At 37.4% G+C, this 13,667-nt stretch overlaps 1 protein-coding gene across 6 annotated transcripts; it reads right to left on the reverse strand.

Moving 5' to 3' along the window:
• Positions 1-2,529: 2,529 nt before the first annotated feature.
• On the reverse strand, positions 2,530-6,336 carry LOC122090834 (outer dynein arm-docking complex subunit 2). Of its 6 annotated transcripts, none has more exons than XM_042660562.1 (3): positions 6,161-6,336; positions 4,354-5,795; positions 2,530-3,046 (listed from the first exon to the last, which is right to left on the reverse strand). In XM_042660562.1, the coding sequence occupies exon 2, from the start codon at positions 5,790-5,792 to the stop codon at positions 4,365-4,367; it is 1,428 nt and encodes a 475-aa protein (XP_042516496.1). In that variant the 5' UTR covers positions 5,793-5,795; positions 6,161-6,336; the 3' UTR covers positions 2,530-3,046; positions 4,354-4,364. The 6 variants fall into 6 exon arrangements, with proteins under 6 accessions (XP_042516496.1, XP_042516493.1, XP_042516494.1 ...); XM_042660559.1 differs by lacking the exon at positions 2,530-3,046 and adding an exon at positions 3,603-4,009; XM_042660560.1 differs by lacking the exon at positions 2,530-3,046 and adding an exon at positions 3,603-4,051.
• Positions 6,337-13,667: the final 7,331 nt, after the last annotated feature.

The raw sequence follows: 13,667 nt of genomic DNA on the forward strand, positions 1-13,667 counted from the left end.
AGGGACAATATGGACCCCCTAGACTAATCAAGTCGAAGGCATGGATATCCGTCATTAGCAAAAAAAAAAAAAAAGAGGATACCCCTCAAACAACAACCAGGTTGTTAGAGGAGGTCACTTCTCAAGAATTGATTCATAATGAAAAGATTAAGCTAGGTTGATGGGAAAGGGAGGACTTGAGTTAGAGGTGATTTCTGAAACATCTCACATGCGAAAAGAAGAAATGGGGTCCTTTAGCTTCTATAATTTGCCTTGAGCATGGGAAGGTCCAGAGCTTAATTAAGCTATTAGTGTTAACTGTGTTTCATGTTCCTCTGTTCTTCTGGTTGTTTTCTACTCACATTGTTTCAATTTATTGAGTTGATTGAAGAGATTTATGAACCAAATATTGAGCTTTCTTCACTTCATGTTATGAAGTCCTTTGGATCTGTTAATATTCTAAAACAAAAATAGATCTTGGGTTTCTTAATTTAGCAAATAGGGCTAGGATGGATTTGGATGTTCTTATTTTTAGGTATTGTTTGTTTTTATTTCTCATAATAGAAAAGGGTAGAAGTGTCAAATTTTATCACGAATCGGTCGAACAGATTGAAACGGTTGGAAAAATCGAGTCCACCCAAACCAAATGTTTAGTGATTTGGCTTCAGTTTGAGTTCTTAGAAACAGGTAGAAACAAAAATTGGGCCGGACCGACAGAAAACAGAGAAAGCATATTCCTGTGCACACCCTCTCACATCTCACCTTGGACAGTTGGACTCTCTCCTCACTAGATCCCTACTAAACAATTCAATTTCCCACCCCCCTCATTGGTGGAAACTTCACTCTATGTCAATCGGTTGGGTTTATTGATAAACAATTACTTGATTTGATAATTTCACTACCAATTCTATTTATCTATTGATTTCAGTATTAGTTATCTTCCTCTTCTAATTTATTCCTCTTTCTTCCAACTACGATATGAACATATCCAATATACTTCTCTATTCCTAATTAATTTCTTGATTGACTTGAGAAAGATGATTTAAAGTATTTTTACCGAATTTTTCCACACTACAGGTTATTAATGTAAAATTTTATTGTGGTCCAATCCCAAAAATAAATTGATCTAAATCTGTATTAATCTGATACTGAAAAAATTGAAAATATATCAAAACATACCGGACTGAAAACCAAAGTTTTTTAACGATTGGTTTTAGTTTCATGCATTCCATGACTGAAATCAATTCAACCCAATCAAAACCAAGCCAAACTAATCGTTTCACACCCATACCACCAGAATAGGCAGTCAAAAACGGTAGGTTTGTTTTTGAGCTTTACTCAGGCTATCAATAATTAGGCTAAACGGATTACAACGGATTTTAAATGTGTCAGGTTGAGTTGGGCTCTTAATCAATCAGACTCCATCCCACTTTAAATGTGTCAGGTTGAGTTTGACTCTTAATTAATCAGTCTCCATCAGGCAATTGTCGAGTAAGACTTCTGTACCAAAAGATCAAATAGTATTTGGTTTGAGCTTGAGCACCACAAGTTTTAAACACCCCGAGCTAGTTTCTGGTTTTCAAGATAAAGTTCGATCAGACCTAAAATTGATACCCTTCAAAAAAAAAAAAAAAATAGCAACCCAACAAGAACCCAAAACTAAGGCTGCACTTGATAACGTTTCATAAAAACGGTTTTGGAGCTTTTTTGTTTTATGAAAACGAAAAGACAGAATAAAGTGTCTGGTGCATTTATAGTATGTTTCGTTTTCTCTGGAACAAAAAGTGGAAAAAAAAAAAGGTAGAAACGAGAATTGACGGAATGACAAAAGGTAGTTCCATCGTTCCAGTTTTGTTCTAAAAAAGAAAAAAAATGCATTTTAACACAGAAACTGAAATTTTCATTTTTGACACGAAACGTCATTTCGAGAATGTTGCCAAACGCAGCCCAAGTTGAGACCAAAATCGAATCTTTTCTTAATAAATTGGTTTCAGTTTGGGCCAGTAGTCTTTTTTTTTTTCATTAAAAGTGAAACAGAAATAGAAGGCCGCTTCAATGCTTTACTTCATTTAATAATATAGGGCAGAATACGACCTTAGCCATTCAATTCACAGATTTTTCGTGAGCATAAGACATAAGAAAGCTCATTATAATGGCAGTTGTAAAGATGCAGACGGTTTCGGAAGCCATGACCTTACAACTCACAAGCAAGCAGACTGTTTTTTTTGGTAATGAAGCAAGCAGACTTTGACAACTTAACAAACAGAACATTCCGTATCCGTATCATGTGGCTAACCACCACTGTTTTAAAATCGGAATTGAGTCGGTTGAATCGGCGTGAATGATTCCATTCTGGCTGATTTGAGATGGCCGATTCTAGGGTTTTGGGGGAACCAATTCTGGCTGGATCAAGATCAGTCCCTCAACCCCCCATTCCAATTTTAATAAGCTTGCTAACAAGAAGAAGAAGAAGCAAAAATAAAAAAAGCCTTATCCCAAATCAATAGGTTCGGCCACATGGATCCAATTAAAGACAAGGAAGAAGACAAGTAAAAAAAGGAAACAAATTACTAAAAAACATTAACGAAGTATAACACAGCTATAGTGGGTCCGCCACCTAGATCTTAGCCCTCCATTCCACTCTATTCGAGGCCATACTCGGGACTTGGCCTAATTTGTACATGTCTTTCCTCACAACCTCTCTTATGTTAGTAAGCTAATAAGCTTACTAACATCTACCAAAATAATTTTCAGTTTCAAAAGAACACAACATTGAGGCTGAATGTTTTAACACCACAATAGTCTGAAAAAAAGTTCTGATACTAGGCTGGTAACCTGTGGTTGAATATGTGGAAGCTTTCTGTTATGGCAATGGAGACTCAAGCTGCCATTGAGCCCCCTACTGTGGCAAAGAAATTCAATCAACATTGTATCCTACCTTGTACTGACACGAGTAGCTGAATCCCATCCAAGGTTTCAGTTTACGGGATCGGTCTGGAATTGCTGCAGGCTGATTCCTGACTGATTCTGGTTCGAATCGGATAAAAGTGGCCGAGATCGAATGATTCTGGCCACAAAGACACAAAAACTGCATCAGCCAATCTCCATTGATTTGATTCGAATGGTATACAAATTGGCCACAATCGGTTGGACTTGGCCTTACTAAGTCACTCATTAAGTGAAGAATTGACACATAGATCCATTGGATCCATACATCTCGATCGGAAAAGAATCAATAGAAAAAGAAAGAATCGAAATTGATCGATATCTTTCTCGAAACAAATGAAAAGGAAATAAAAGATGAAACATACATCATGATCAACTAAACTTCGAGAGCTGCTTAAGAATAAGAAAGAAGAATCTGATGTAAATAGCAGGGAATAAGGTTTGATCCTATTCACAGGGATTCTGTAAATATCCCATTCCAAAAATAGAAAGTTTGAAACAATTGGACTTTTACGGCCAATTCTGATTTGATTTTTAGAACACCATGATTATGTTGGACCTCTATGCTTTGGAATTTCCTCTCTTGTTTCTATGTTACACCAACATATTAGTTCCTTCAAAAAATATGCATTGCCAGAATAAAAAAAATGACAGTCTTGCATGTAATGCATCTAGTCTGTTCAATGGAAAGAAATTGTTGATGAGCTCAGTGGCAGGCTACCAAGCTAAAGAAGGAGTACATTCACAGATAAACCCATGACACACAACAATGAAGGACACCCCCCCACTCCAAGTCCAGTGGAGGCGGGTTTGCCATAGACTCTATTCTCAGGACCATCCATGGACCTGTTGAGCTATATAACTCTTTGACACAACTCTCAAGATGGTTTTTCATCAACCTTGAACCACTGTGTTTGAAGGATTTGTCATGTCCCTGCCCGCAGACTCACCAATCTAATGTCATCCACAGTAGCAAGATGCATGTATCATTCTTTCCCTTCCCCCCGACAATATAACTGGTTAATGCTTCCATAGTGTCCTCTAATCCGCTTCTACAACCAACAGCTTCACTCCCTAGAATTTACTGAAAGAAAAGCAAATCATACCTGGGCTAGAACCGAACAGCCTGAAAAAGTTTTAACAGTGCCAAGAATATAGGTGTAATCGGCATTAACAGAAAAGAACAGAAAAATATAGAGCTTTACGCTTATAAGAAGCATATAGCCTCAAACCCATATCAAACACAGAAATCGCTTACAAGCACCTGTTATCAGGTGTTGCAACAAATCAGTCAACTAAGAAAAACCAACACTGGAGAAACAAATTAAGGAAAAAATAACAGAGAAAGGAGGGAACCAGGGGGGGGGGGGAGGTATTCACAATATCTGACACATTTAGATTGATAGATAGATAAAGATGAAACAATACCATGGAAAAATTCATCCAAGTACCGGGTCCCATGTGAACTGCTCAATGCTCATGTGTCTCAAAGATCGAACTGTGTGCTCATCAGATGCACGGATCTGTACTAATCTATTTTGCATATTCTGGAATGAAGGCATATCGAATATTTCTGATATCCTCTCACGCTGTAATGGATCTTCTGAGAAATTGATTAGAGCCTCTGCTGCATTATCCTTCAGCTCCTCTGATTCATCCTGCAACAGGTTGATGAGGAGTGGAATGACCCCTGCATCAGCGAGAGCTACTCTATCTCCCTCGTCATAACTCAACTGGGCAACAGCCCCTGAAACCTTCTCTCTGACATCGTCACTCCCATGTTGCAAAAGCTCAACCAGAATAGGAATTGCGCCAGAGTTCCGGACAATAGATACCGAGTGCTTGTAACCAGAAAGATCCCACAGAACATCAGCAGCTGCAGCCTTTGATTCATCATCATCTCCTTGAAGAATCCTCACCAGGTGTTGTGAAATTGATATTGCATTGCTTTCTGCAACTGCTAAAACACAAAACATATCCTCTGCAATTTCTCTGCCAAGATGCTCGGAACCTTGTAGAAGCTCAGCAAACAATGGAATAGCCCCTGCTTGAGCAACTGGCAGAATATAATCAATGTGGGATGCTATTATACCGAGAGCATTACCAGCTACGAGCTTAGTTGAGGTATCCCCCTCTTGTAGCAACTCAATAAGTACCGGTATCACACCCAAATCAACAAGCATCTGCCTTACTCTTCTTGTCACTCCGAGCAACCCGATTGCCTGAGCAGCTCTGGCTCTAGAGACCATATTGGTAGACCTAGCAGCTTCAACAAGCAAAGGTAAGCCACCAAAGCTTATAATAACCCTCCTCACTTCTCTCAATAATGATAGTGAACTCAGAGTCTCCAACAAATACCGCCTTGTATCATCCATAGATGAAGCCAACAGGTTGAGAACAATTTCCAATCCACCATTTCTAACTACAATTGCACGACAGGGACTACTACAAATAACAATTGCCCAAAGACATTTGATCAAAACTCTCCTAAATCTACCTTGTGACTCTGACAATAACCTCAAGAGGCAAGGCAAAACACCAGATTGCCCAATGATTGTAGTCAATGAACCATCACCTTTACGAGCAATGCGGCTCAAGCAATAAGCTGCAGCTTCCTGAATTGATGGACTTGAACTGTTCAAAGGACTACGAAGAAGCTCTACAAGGATCGGTACAGTGCGTGCCAGTACATAATCTGGTGCCAAATTTGAGAGACGTCCAACCCTGAGTGTAGCTTTGATTTTCAGAGCTTCACTCTCGCAAGCTATAACCTTTTCATAAATATGTAATGATTCCTCCCAATCCATATTCTTCTCCTTTTGGCTTATCCCTTGATGAGCGGGTGTTGACATGGAACCACCAAACATCAACTGAGAAATAAGAAAAAACTGGAATTTAGGCGAAACCCCAATCCTATAAAAAAACCAAGCATCATAAATAATCAAAAATAATAAATTCAAAGAATACCTCAATCGGAAAGTTTCAAATCTTTTATCCCAAAATCCCATAAAAAAAAAAAAAAAAAAATCGACGAAGCCCTAGACGAGTCTCTGATCATAATAAAATTATGAATTACTATCCAGTGTTTTCGAAAGATTGATTCATCTACAACACAAAGAGGAATGCTTTAATCCGAATTCGAAGGAGAGAAACAAGTGATCAAGGAAAGTAATTCATAATTTCAAAAGCTACGGATTTATTCAGAAAATGACAGATAAAAGCATCGGCATAGTACCTCTGATGGAGCGGATCGGCGAGTTCTTCGACGGACCCAATTGGGTTGCAGGAGAGAGAGGAGGAGAGGAGGAGAGGAGGAGAGGAGGAGAGTTGGAGAGTTCAGAGTTGGGAAGCTCTTATTTAAACGAATACAGGAGTACGGAGGAAGGGAGGCGGCGGGTATAGCGAAGAGGATTATCCTTAAAATATTTAAAAAATCTGCCCTTTTCCGTTATAATTCCAAAAGATTCGGTTGAAAAGTTCGTGTTCCCATATACGTGCCAACATAGGGCCCACCTACGATTAATTATATATCTTTTGGCAAAAAATTTCCTTCTCCAATGGCTGAACTAAAAAATGGTCAAGATGTGATCCCTCTCTCTTTCACTTATTGTATGTGATCCCGATCGGTCACATACATATTAATAATTCATAAAGCAAAGTATAATTCTCCCTAAGGGTGAAACATGGCCGAGTTGACTAGTTTCTTAAAACCCTAACTTAACCCTAGGTTTTTTTTTTCCTAACAAGGAAACCCTTTTTAGCAAGGGATAAGGTTCAGGCCCATGGGTAAAACTTGGTTACATCCAGTCACACCTAACTTATGTAATAGATCAGTTGCAAGGAGACCTAACTTATGTAATAGATCAGTTGCAAGGAGACTCGAACTAAAGAAATCTATTAACACATATTGCCTTTGAACTAGTGGAGTTACACCCAGGGTGTTATTAACAAATTTATCATCTCTTGACAGTCTATCCATATTTCGACATGTGTCTACTAAGGGTGTTAATCGGTTCGCTTTCGGTTTAAACGGTGCGGTTCAATTTGGTTCACATTTATTTGACTAAGACCAAAACTAAACCATTTACTAAACGGTTGCATTTTCTGAAACGGTAACCGTTTAGTAAATGGTTTCGGTTCCACAGTTTTTAAACGGTTTTGGTTTCATGATTTTAAACGTTTCGATTTCGATTTATTCCATACGGTTTCTAAACGATTAGCACTCGGTTTGCTAATTTATTTGCATGTTTATTAAAATTTACTTTTGATGATAATTGATTCAATCTTAAGAATGAGAAATGCAAACCATTATGTTTTGCTAAAACAATCAAACTACTAAGTAAAAGAAAAAATTACATTGCAAAAGTGAAATGCAAACAAAACTATTAATGAACACCGGTAGTAGTGGTGGATGATGCAAAAGTAGGAGTAGAAGACTTTGAAAACACATCTTCCAAGGCTTCAAATAATTCTTCTTCATCATTCTCAGCTATATAAAGGAAGAAAACAATTACTTAAAATATGAAACTGATGTTCAAAGAATTTCATACGAGGTTAAAAGAAAAAATATTACCTCCAAAAAAGTTGGTTATTTAATTGTTATACAGGTTAATCGGATCTGTTTTGATGGTTTAAATGGTTGGATTTTCACGGTTTTAATTCGGTTTGAAACCAACGGGTTAAGCAGTTAAAACGGATTTGACCCATTTAGTTAATCAGCCTGAAACTTGAAACCAGAATTAAACCATTTACTAAACGGTTTTGCAATTTCGGTGTGAACGGCACGGTTTAGTTTCGGTAAATGGTTTCGATTTCAAATTCATATCCTTAGTGTCTGCCCTTGTTTCTTTGCTTCCTCTAAGGCCGGGTATGCAATCCCTGTAGTTTTGATTCTTCAGGGTTGGGTAGAAATTCTTGAGGGCTCCTTACAAAACCGTTATTCACGTATCACAAAAAGTGGAGCATGGAACAGAAATATAGAAATATAGAAACATAGAAACATAGAAGCATAGAAGCCCTGTTTTTGTAAATCAAATATTTAGATCATAGCTAACATCACAAACTGTCAAGATCATTTTAGAAAAATCACAAGAATTAATAGTATTAATTTTTGGACTTGGTTTTCTCACATATGTTAATAGTCTTCTTAATGTGCAACTAAAATCAGGGATTACTAAGCTGCTGCATAGATATAAATGGGTAAATAAATGATTGAATTTAAGGCTGCATGTTACCTATCTAGATCATTCTTTATATAACAAACAAATCAAATTTGTCATGTCATCCTTTCATGTGGCACTATTGGCCCAATGTGGGAAATCATTTTTGGTTTTTTAAAAACAAAATCAATGAGTAAAAGAGGGCTAAGAAAAATCAATTGACAAGTTTTGATGATGCGATTGAGAATGGTAGAGCAACCATTGATGGATCCCATAAACTTGCACCATTGAGTAGGAGACTAAGAAGAAGAAGAAGATTGAAAACTAAAATAAGAGTTCAAACCTTCAACATTCACTTTAATTGGAGGGGGGGGGGTTCACAAAGAGAGATAATCAGAAGCAAAAGAGACAAGTTTTCCGTTAAAATGGAGCAATCCATGTTTCTCAAATTAAAATTCTCTTGGGCACATATCCAATCATATGAACTAGTAGTCACTTGGGGATGAGCTTTTAGCTCAATGGCAACCACTAGGTAGTTGAGCTCTAGTGCAAGTTTAGAAAGCTCGAAAGTTCTGCCCTCTTACCCTCCATTTTTTTCCATATAATAGTAAGTAGTGAGAGATAAGTTTGACCCAACAGCTCCTTTGTTGATCCCTCATGGATCCCTAACTACCTCAGCTTAGGTCTTGCACCAAAAGAAAAAAAGAATTAATACTCACTTTTTTAGGTGTGCAATGTGTTCATTGCACAAATTCAAAACAATATGTTTTATTAATTTAAGAATTCGTTAAAAAAATTAATAAAACTTAAATAAAATTTAAATTCAGAGATTAATTTAATAATCTTCTCATTACTTATAAAAAATATAGATATTAAATTAAGTTTGACCAAAACAAAAAATCTTACACCCACCAACCAACTAACATAAATAAGTCATTTTAATATTAAGAAACACGTATCAATATGATCAAGAGATTTTGATGGCAGTTGAAATATTATTTTAATTATTTTACCCATGCGATCATCCTTCCCATTTATTTTATAATCTCATTTACACTTTACTCTGGCTGTAGTCTCAACCCCCACCGGCAGCCTTGCCCTCTGACCCACCAAGTTTTGTAGGAGCATTGTTTCTAGAAACGGGAATTGGACTGATGGGAGGGGCTTGGGTTGCGTGTAGATCTCCAATTGTTGGATGCGTGCTGAAGAAGTTAGAGAAGATGTAGATCCAAAACTTCTAGAATTAGTATTTTTGGATTTGATATTTGATTCTAGGGCTTGCGACCAAGGTCGGAATCAATGTAACTTACATCCATCCATTCCATTTATGGAGCACCAAAGTTGGCAGGATGATTGGTCATGTGGTTGACACGTATGCAAAAAAAAAAAGAGTTGGTGATAAGTCAACACCATTTCAAAAATCAGAATCAGATCAGTTCAACTGGTGGATTCGGGTTTGAATTGACTGTGATTGATTTCATTTCTAAACATTTCGAAGTAGTCGGTTCTAAGGTATTTGGGATTGAATTGTCAAGTTTTCATACGGGAGACCAATCAATTCTAGGGATTTTGGGACCAATTTCAGCTGATTTTTATCTGATTCAGATCGTTTAGTTTTCAGATCTGAGTGACCACCAATTCTAAGATTTTTGGGACTGATTCCAGCTGATTCCAATTCGATCTGAATTAGAATTGAAAGAGACCGATTCAACCTTGGGGTTCCAAGTCTAAAATTGGTGTAGATCAAGCATGATGAAAAGCTGTATTTGTTAGCAGGGAGTGTGAAGAGGACAGTAAAAATGGAGGGCAAATTAATGTTTTCGGAGAATTTCCTATTTGCTTGGCCAAGTTTTCCAAAGGATCGTCTTCATTAGCCTTTTATAGAAAATAGTCGTAATTTTTTATTAACTTTTTACAGATAAATGTAGGAAAACTTGGAAGCTAAAAGTGGATGTTGTGAAACTGATACGTCCATTTTTACACCCTTAAAAATAAATAATTTACCTCTGTTAGTATCGAGAAGTTCTATCAAGCTATCCAACTCAACGATCACAAACCCAAGTGAACACATTAGAAATAGGGAAAAGGTTGGGTATGCCGCCGATATCAAGTATGCTAGCACCCATTGTGTCTATCTCTCTCTTCCCTTTTTTCTGAAATGACCCCCATATCTTTCTTGAATGATACTCCATCATGTGTTCCTATTGGTGCTATCCGCTAGCATACTTGATATCGGCGGCATACCTATCCCTCTCCCTTAGAAATAATATGACATGTTTTTACAGATATTCTTTTGGATTGGAATTTATACTATGTCTGATAGATCACATTACAAAATAGGGTGAAGTCAGACTTCTTAAAGTTTTCCTCATCGATATAACCGATTGATTTACTATCAACATCTTACGTTTGACTCTTTAATAACCGTTTCGATTAAGTGGATATTTTTTGCTTTGTCCTCATCTTAGAATCATGAATGTTTAAAGAATTTGTTATTAAATTTTTTATCAATAGACGATTTGACATCTTACTCTCACTTGGGTCCACCCAGAGTGTGTACCACATTAACACACCCTTTTCACAAAAAAAAAAAACCACATTATCACACCACCATATTTCATTATGTCTTTGACTAAAATCATATAACTCATCGTGTGATTATTATGGTGAATATTTTCCCTATTTAAACAGAATAAACAAATAATTGTAATACTAGACAAATCATCGGCCGATTATTTCATTTTAACTTTTTTTAATCTAATTTTAAGGATCTCCCATCACATAGGTAGGGTATTCATCATATGGCTTATGTCACGGTTCTAAAGTGCATTTCTTCATATGAAACATTCATAATCTTGGTGAATCTAAGCTTTTGTAAGCACATATTTTACATTTCTTTCATGACTTTATGTAGTCGATAACAATGGTATCATTTGTTTATTCTTTCACCGAGTTATGTCCATAGTGTATACTTATTTTTTCTGTTATTGCTTTAACTCCTGCCATAGCAATAGCAACCTACCACAATCTAGTGATATGGAAATTAAACACCAACTTATTGCCATAATAGAAAATCAATTGCTAAGTTTCTTAGCTATCCTTGTACTGGTTTTCTTAAAGCCACAAGTTCAGCTTCTATGATTGAACTTATACCACATGTTTCAATTCCGATTTTCATGTGTATATTGCTACACCTAAAATCCACCGCCACATCTAGGTTCATCTTCTAAATTCTATTCAAGACCTTTCCAAGTTGTGATTTATATTAATACACTTAAAATCCAAGTATCTCTTATAAAGTGAAAAAAAAAAGTAAAAAAAAAAAAGAAAGTAGAAACGAGTGAACGACAAAAGGCAGTTCCGTCGTTCCTGTTTCGTTCAAAAAAAAAAAAATTGTATTTTCAACACTACCATGGTGTCATGTCTTGAAAAATCAATTGGAAGAGATAATGTGATGTGTTGCATAAGAATGGGGTGTAAAATCATTTTGGCTCGGTGTGAGGGTACACAACAGCTCAACAACCGGTCTCGTGGGGTTCATCTTTTCTGACTAGTCTCCCTTCTCCCTTTCAAATTTCATAGTTCACATATCTACATTCTATCCCCCACACCCCCAACAAAAAAGAAAAAAAAATCACATATCTACATTATATTTATTGGATCAAGTTTCTTATGATGAATGGGATTTTTTCATTGAGCTGGCTTGGACTCACATAGAGGGTATTGGGGGAGGGTACATATTTTGAGAAAGTTCTAAAATTTATAGGGTTTGTGAACCCTATTACAGAGCGGTGAACCTCACCGTAGGGCGAAGAAAAACTTATCTCTTATACTTATTTCTCTCATTTCTATTAAGGGTAATTTACATTGCCACCCCCTGGAGAATGCCAATATTATAGGAACACCCCTTCTCTTTCACCAAATTAGACTCAGACCCCCTACCGTTAGTCACTGTTAGAGAATATACCTCAAATGCTGACATTAGCAAGTCATTTTTTTTTAAAATACCATTTTACCCTTAAAAATTGTAAAGTACCAAAATTACCCTCTATTAGTAATCTTACCCTTAAAAATTGTAAAGTACCAAGATAATGAGCAGAAAGAAATCAACGGCTTCACAACCAGTGCTTCCCATGGAAGCCAAAGATCGTGCTCTCTCTCCTTTTTGCACTAACGGACATCTTACAATGACCCAACGGCACCATCAATCGTCGTTACACAACTTCGTGGACCTGAAGGCCAAAGCCAGAGATAAACCCATTAACGGCATCAAAACCTCCGATGTAACCATCGACACCACCCGAAACCTGCGGTTTCACCTCTATACACCCACTAACACAACCCCCATAGGCGGTGACGGTACCCTTCCCGTCATCGTCTACTTCCACGGCGGAGGCTTCGCCTTCTTCAGCCCCAACTCCCTTTTCTACCACAATGTCTGCCACAGACTTGCCCGCAAGATTCTTGTCATCGTCATCTCTGTCAACTATTGACTCTCTCCGGAGCACCACTTTCCCTCACTGTACGATGATGGCTTTGATACTCTCAAGTTCCTCAACGATGCAAAATTCCCCAATTTTACAACGTATGCCGATCTCTCTCAGTGCTTTCTCGTCGGCGATAGTGTCGGAGCCAACCTTGCTCACCACTTGGCTTGCAGGATCGGAGAAACAGAGTTCAGAAACGTGAGGGTGATCCGATAGATATCGGTACAACCCTTCTTCGACGGCAAAGAGAGGAAGGCGTCGGAGATCCGTCTGGGGAAGGGACAAATGGTGTCGATGCCAAGAACGGATTGAGTATGGAGGGCGTTTGTGTTGGAAGGGGAGAATAGAGACCACGAAGTGGTGAACATGACGGGGCCGAGGGGTGTGGATATCCATCTTCTCTAAATGGAAGGTTTGTACTTCTGTCTCTAATCTCTCTCTCTCTTTCTCTGAAATTAACATCATAGATCAGACCGACCAGACCTTCTCTGTTGCTTTGCTTCCATTCCGTTTCTTAAACTTGGATTCTATTTAGCCCTAGTCTTTTACTCATAAGGTATTACCAAAAAAAAAAAAGTCTTACTCATAAGGGTTAAATAGTCATTTCATAGCATCATTTAACAGAAACTGACGACAGGGGGTCTGAGTCTAATTTGATGAAAGAGAAGGGGTGTTCCTATAATATTGGCATTCTCCAGGGGGTGGCGCTGTAAATTACCCTTCTATTAATCATACAAGAAAATTATGCAAAATACAGAATTTGAAGAATATATATATATTTGCTTAAATAATTAAGAAAATATATAGTCTTAGAACTATTAAAAATAATCACCCAAAACATATTTTTAAGATATGTAACAAGGGAAAAAAAACTTTCCTGAACCATAGACCAATTGAGGTTGATAGTGGCAAACTCAAGAACCATATATAACTTTATGTATATAAAAAAACATGTAGAAACTTAAAGAATTGGATCTTTGACCCAACTAATCCCTGGGGTCATTGTGATACCGTTTACACATGATCGGGTCAGTTCGAGACGGAAACTCTCGTGCGGTGGCTCCAAAAAGTTAAGTGTAGTGGTGAAGGTTTGATC

The sequence above is a fragment of the Macadamia integrifolia genome, chromosome 10 (assembly GCF_013358625.1).
Source record: "Macadamia integrifolia cultivar HAES 741 chromosome 10, SCU_Mint_v3, whole genome shotgun sequence".
Classification (NCBI taxonomy): domain Eukaryota; kingdom Viridiplantae; phylum Streptophyta; class Magnoliopsida; order Proteales; family Proteaceae; genus Macadamia; species Macadamia integrifolia.

Bases quoted from the DNA above. Each gene is read 5' to 3' on its own strand.
- LOC122090834 (XM_042660562.1), bottom strand. From the start codon at position 5,792: ATGTTTGGTGGTTCCATGTCAACACCCGCTCATCAAGGGATAAGCCAA.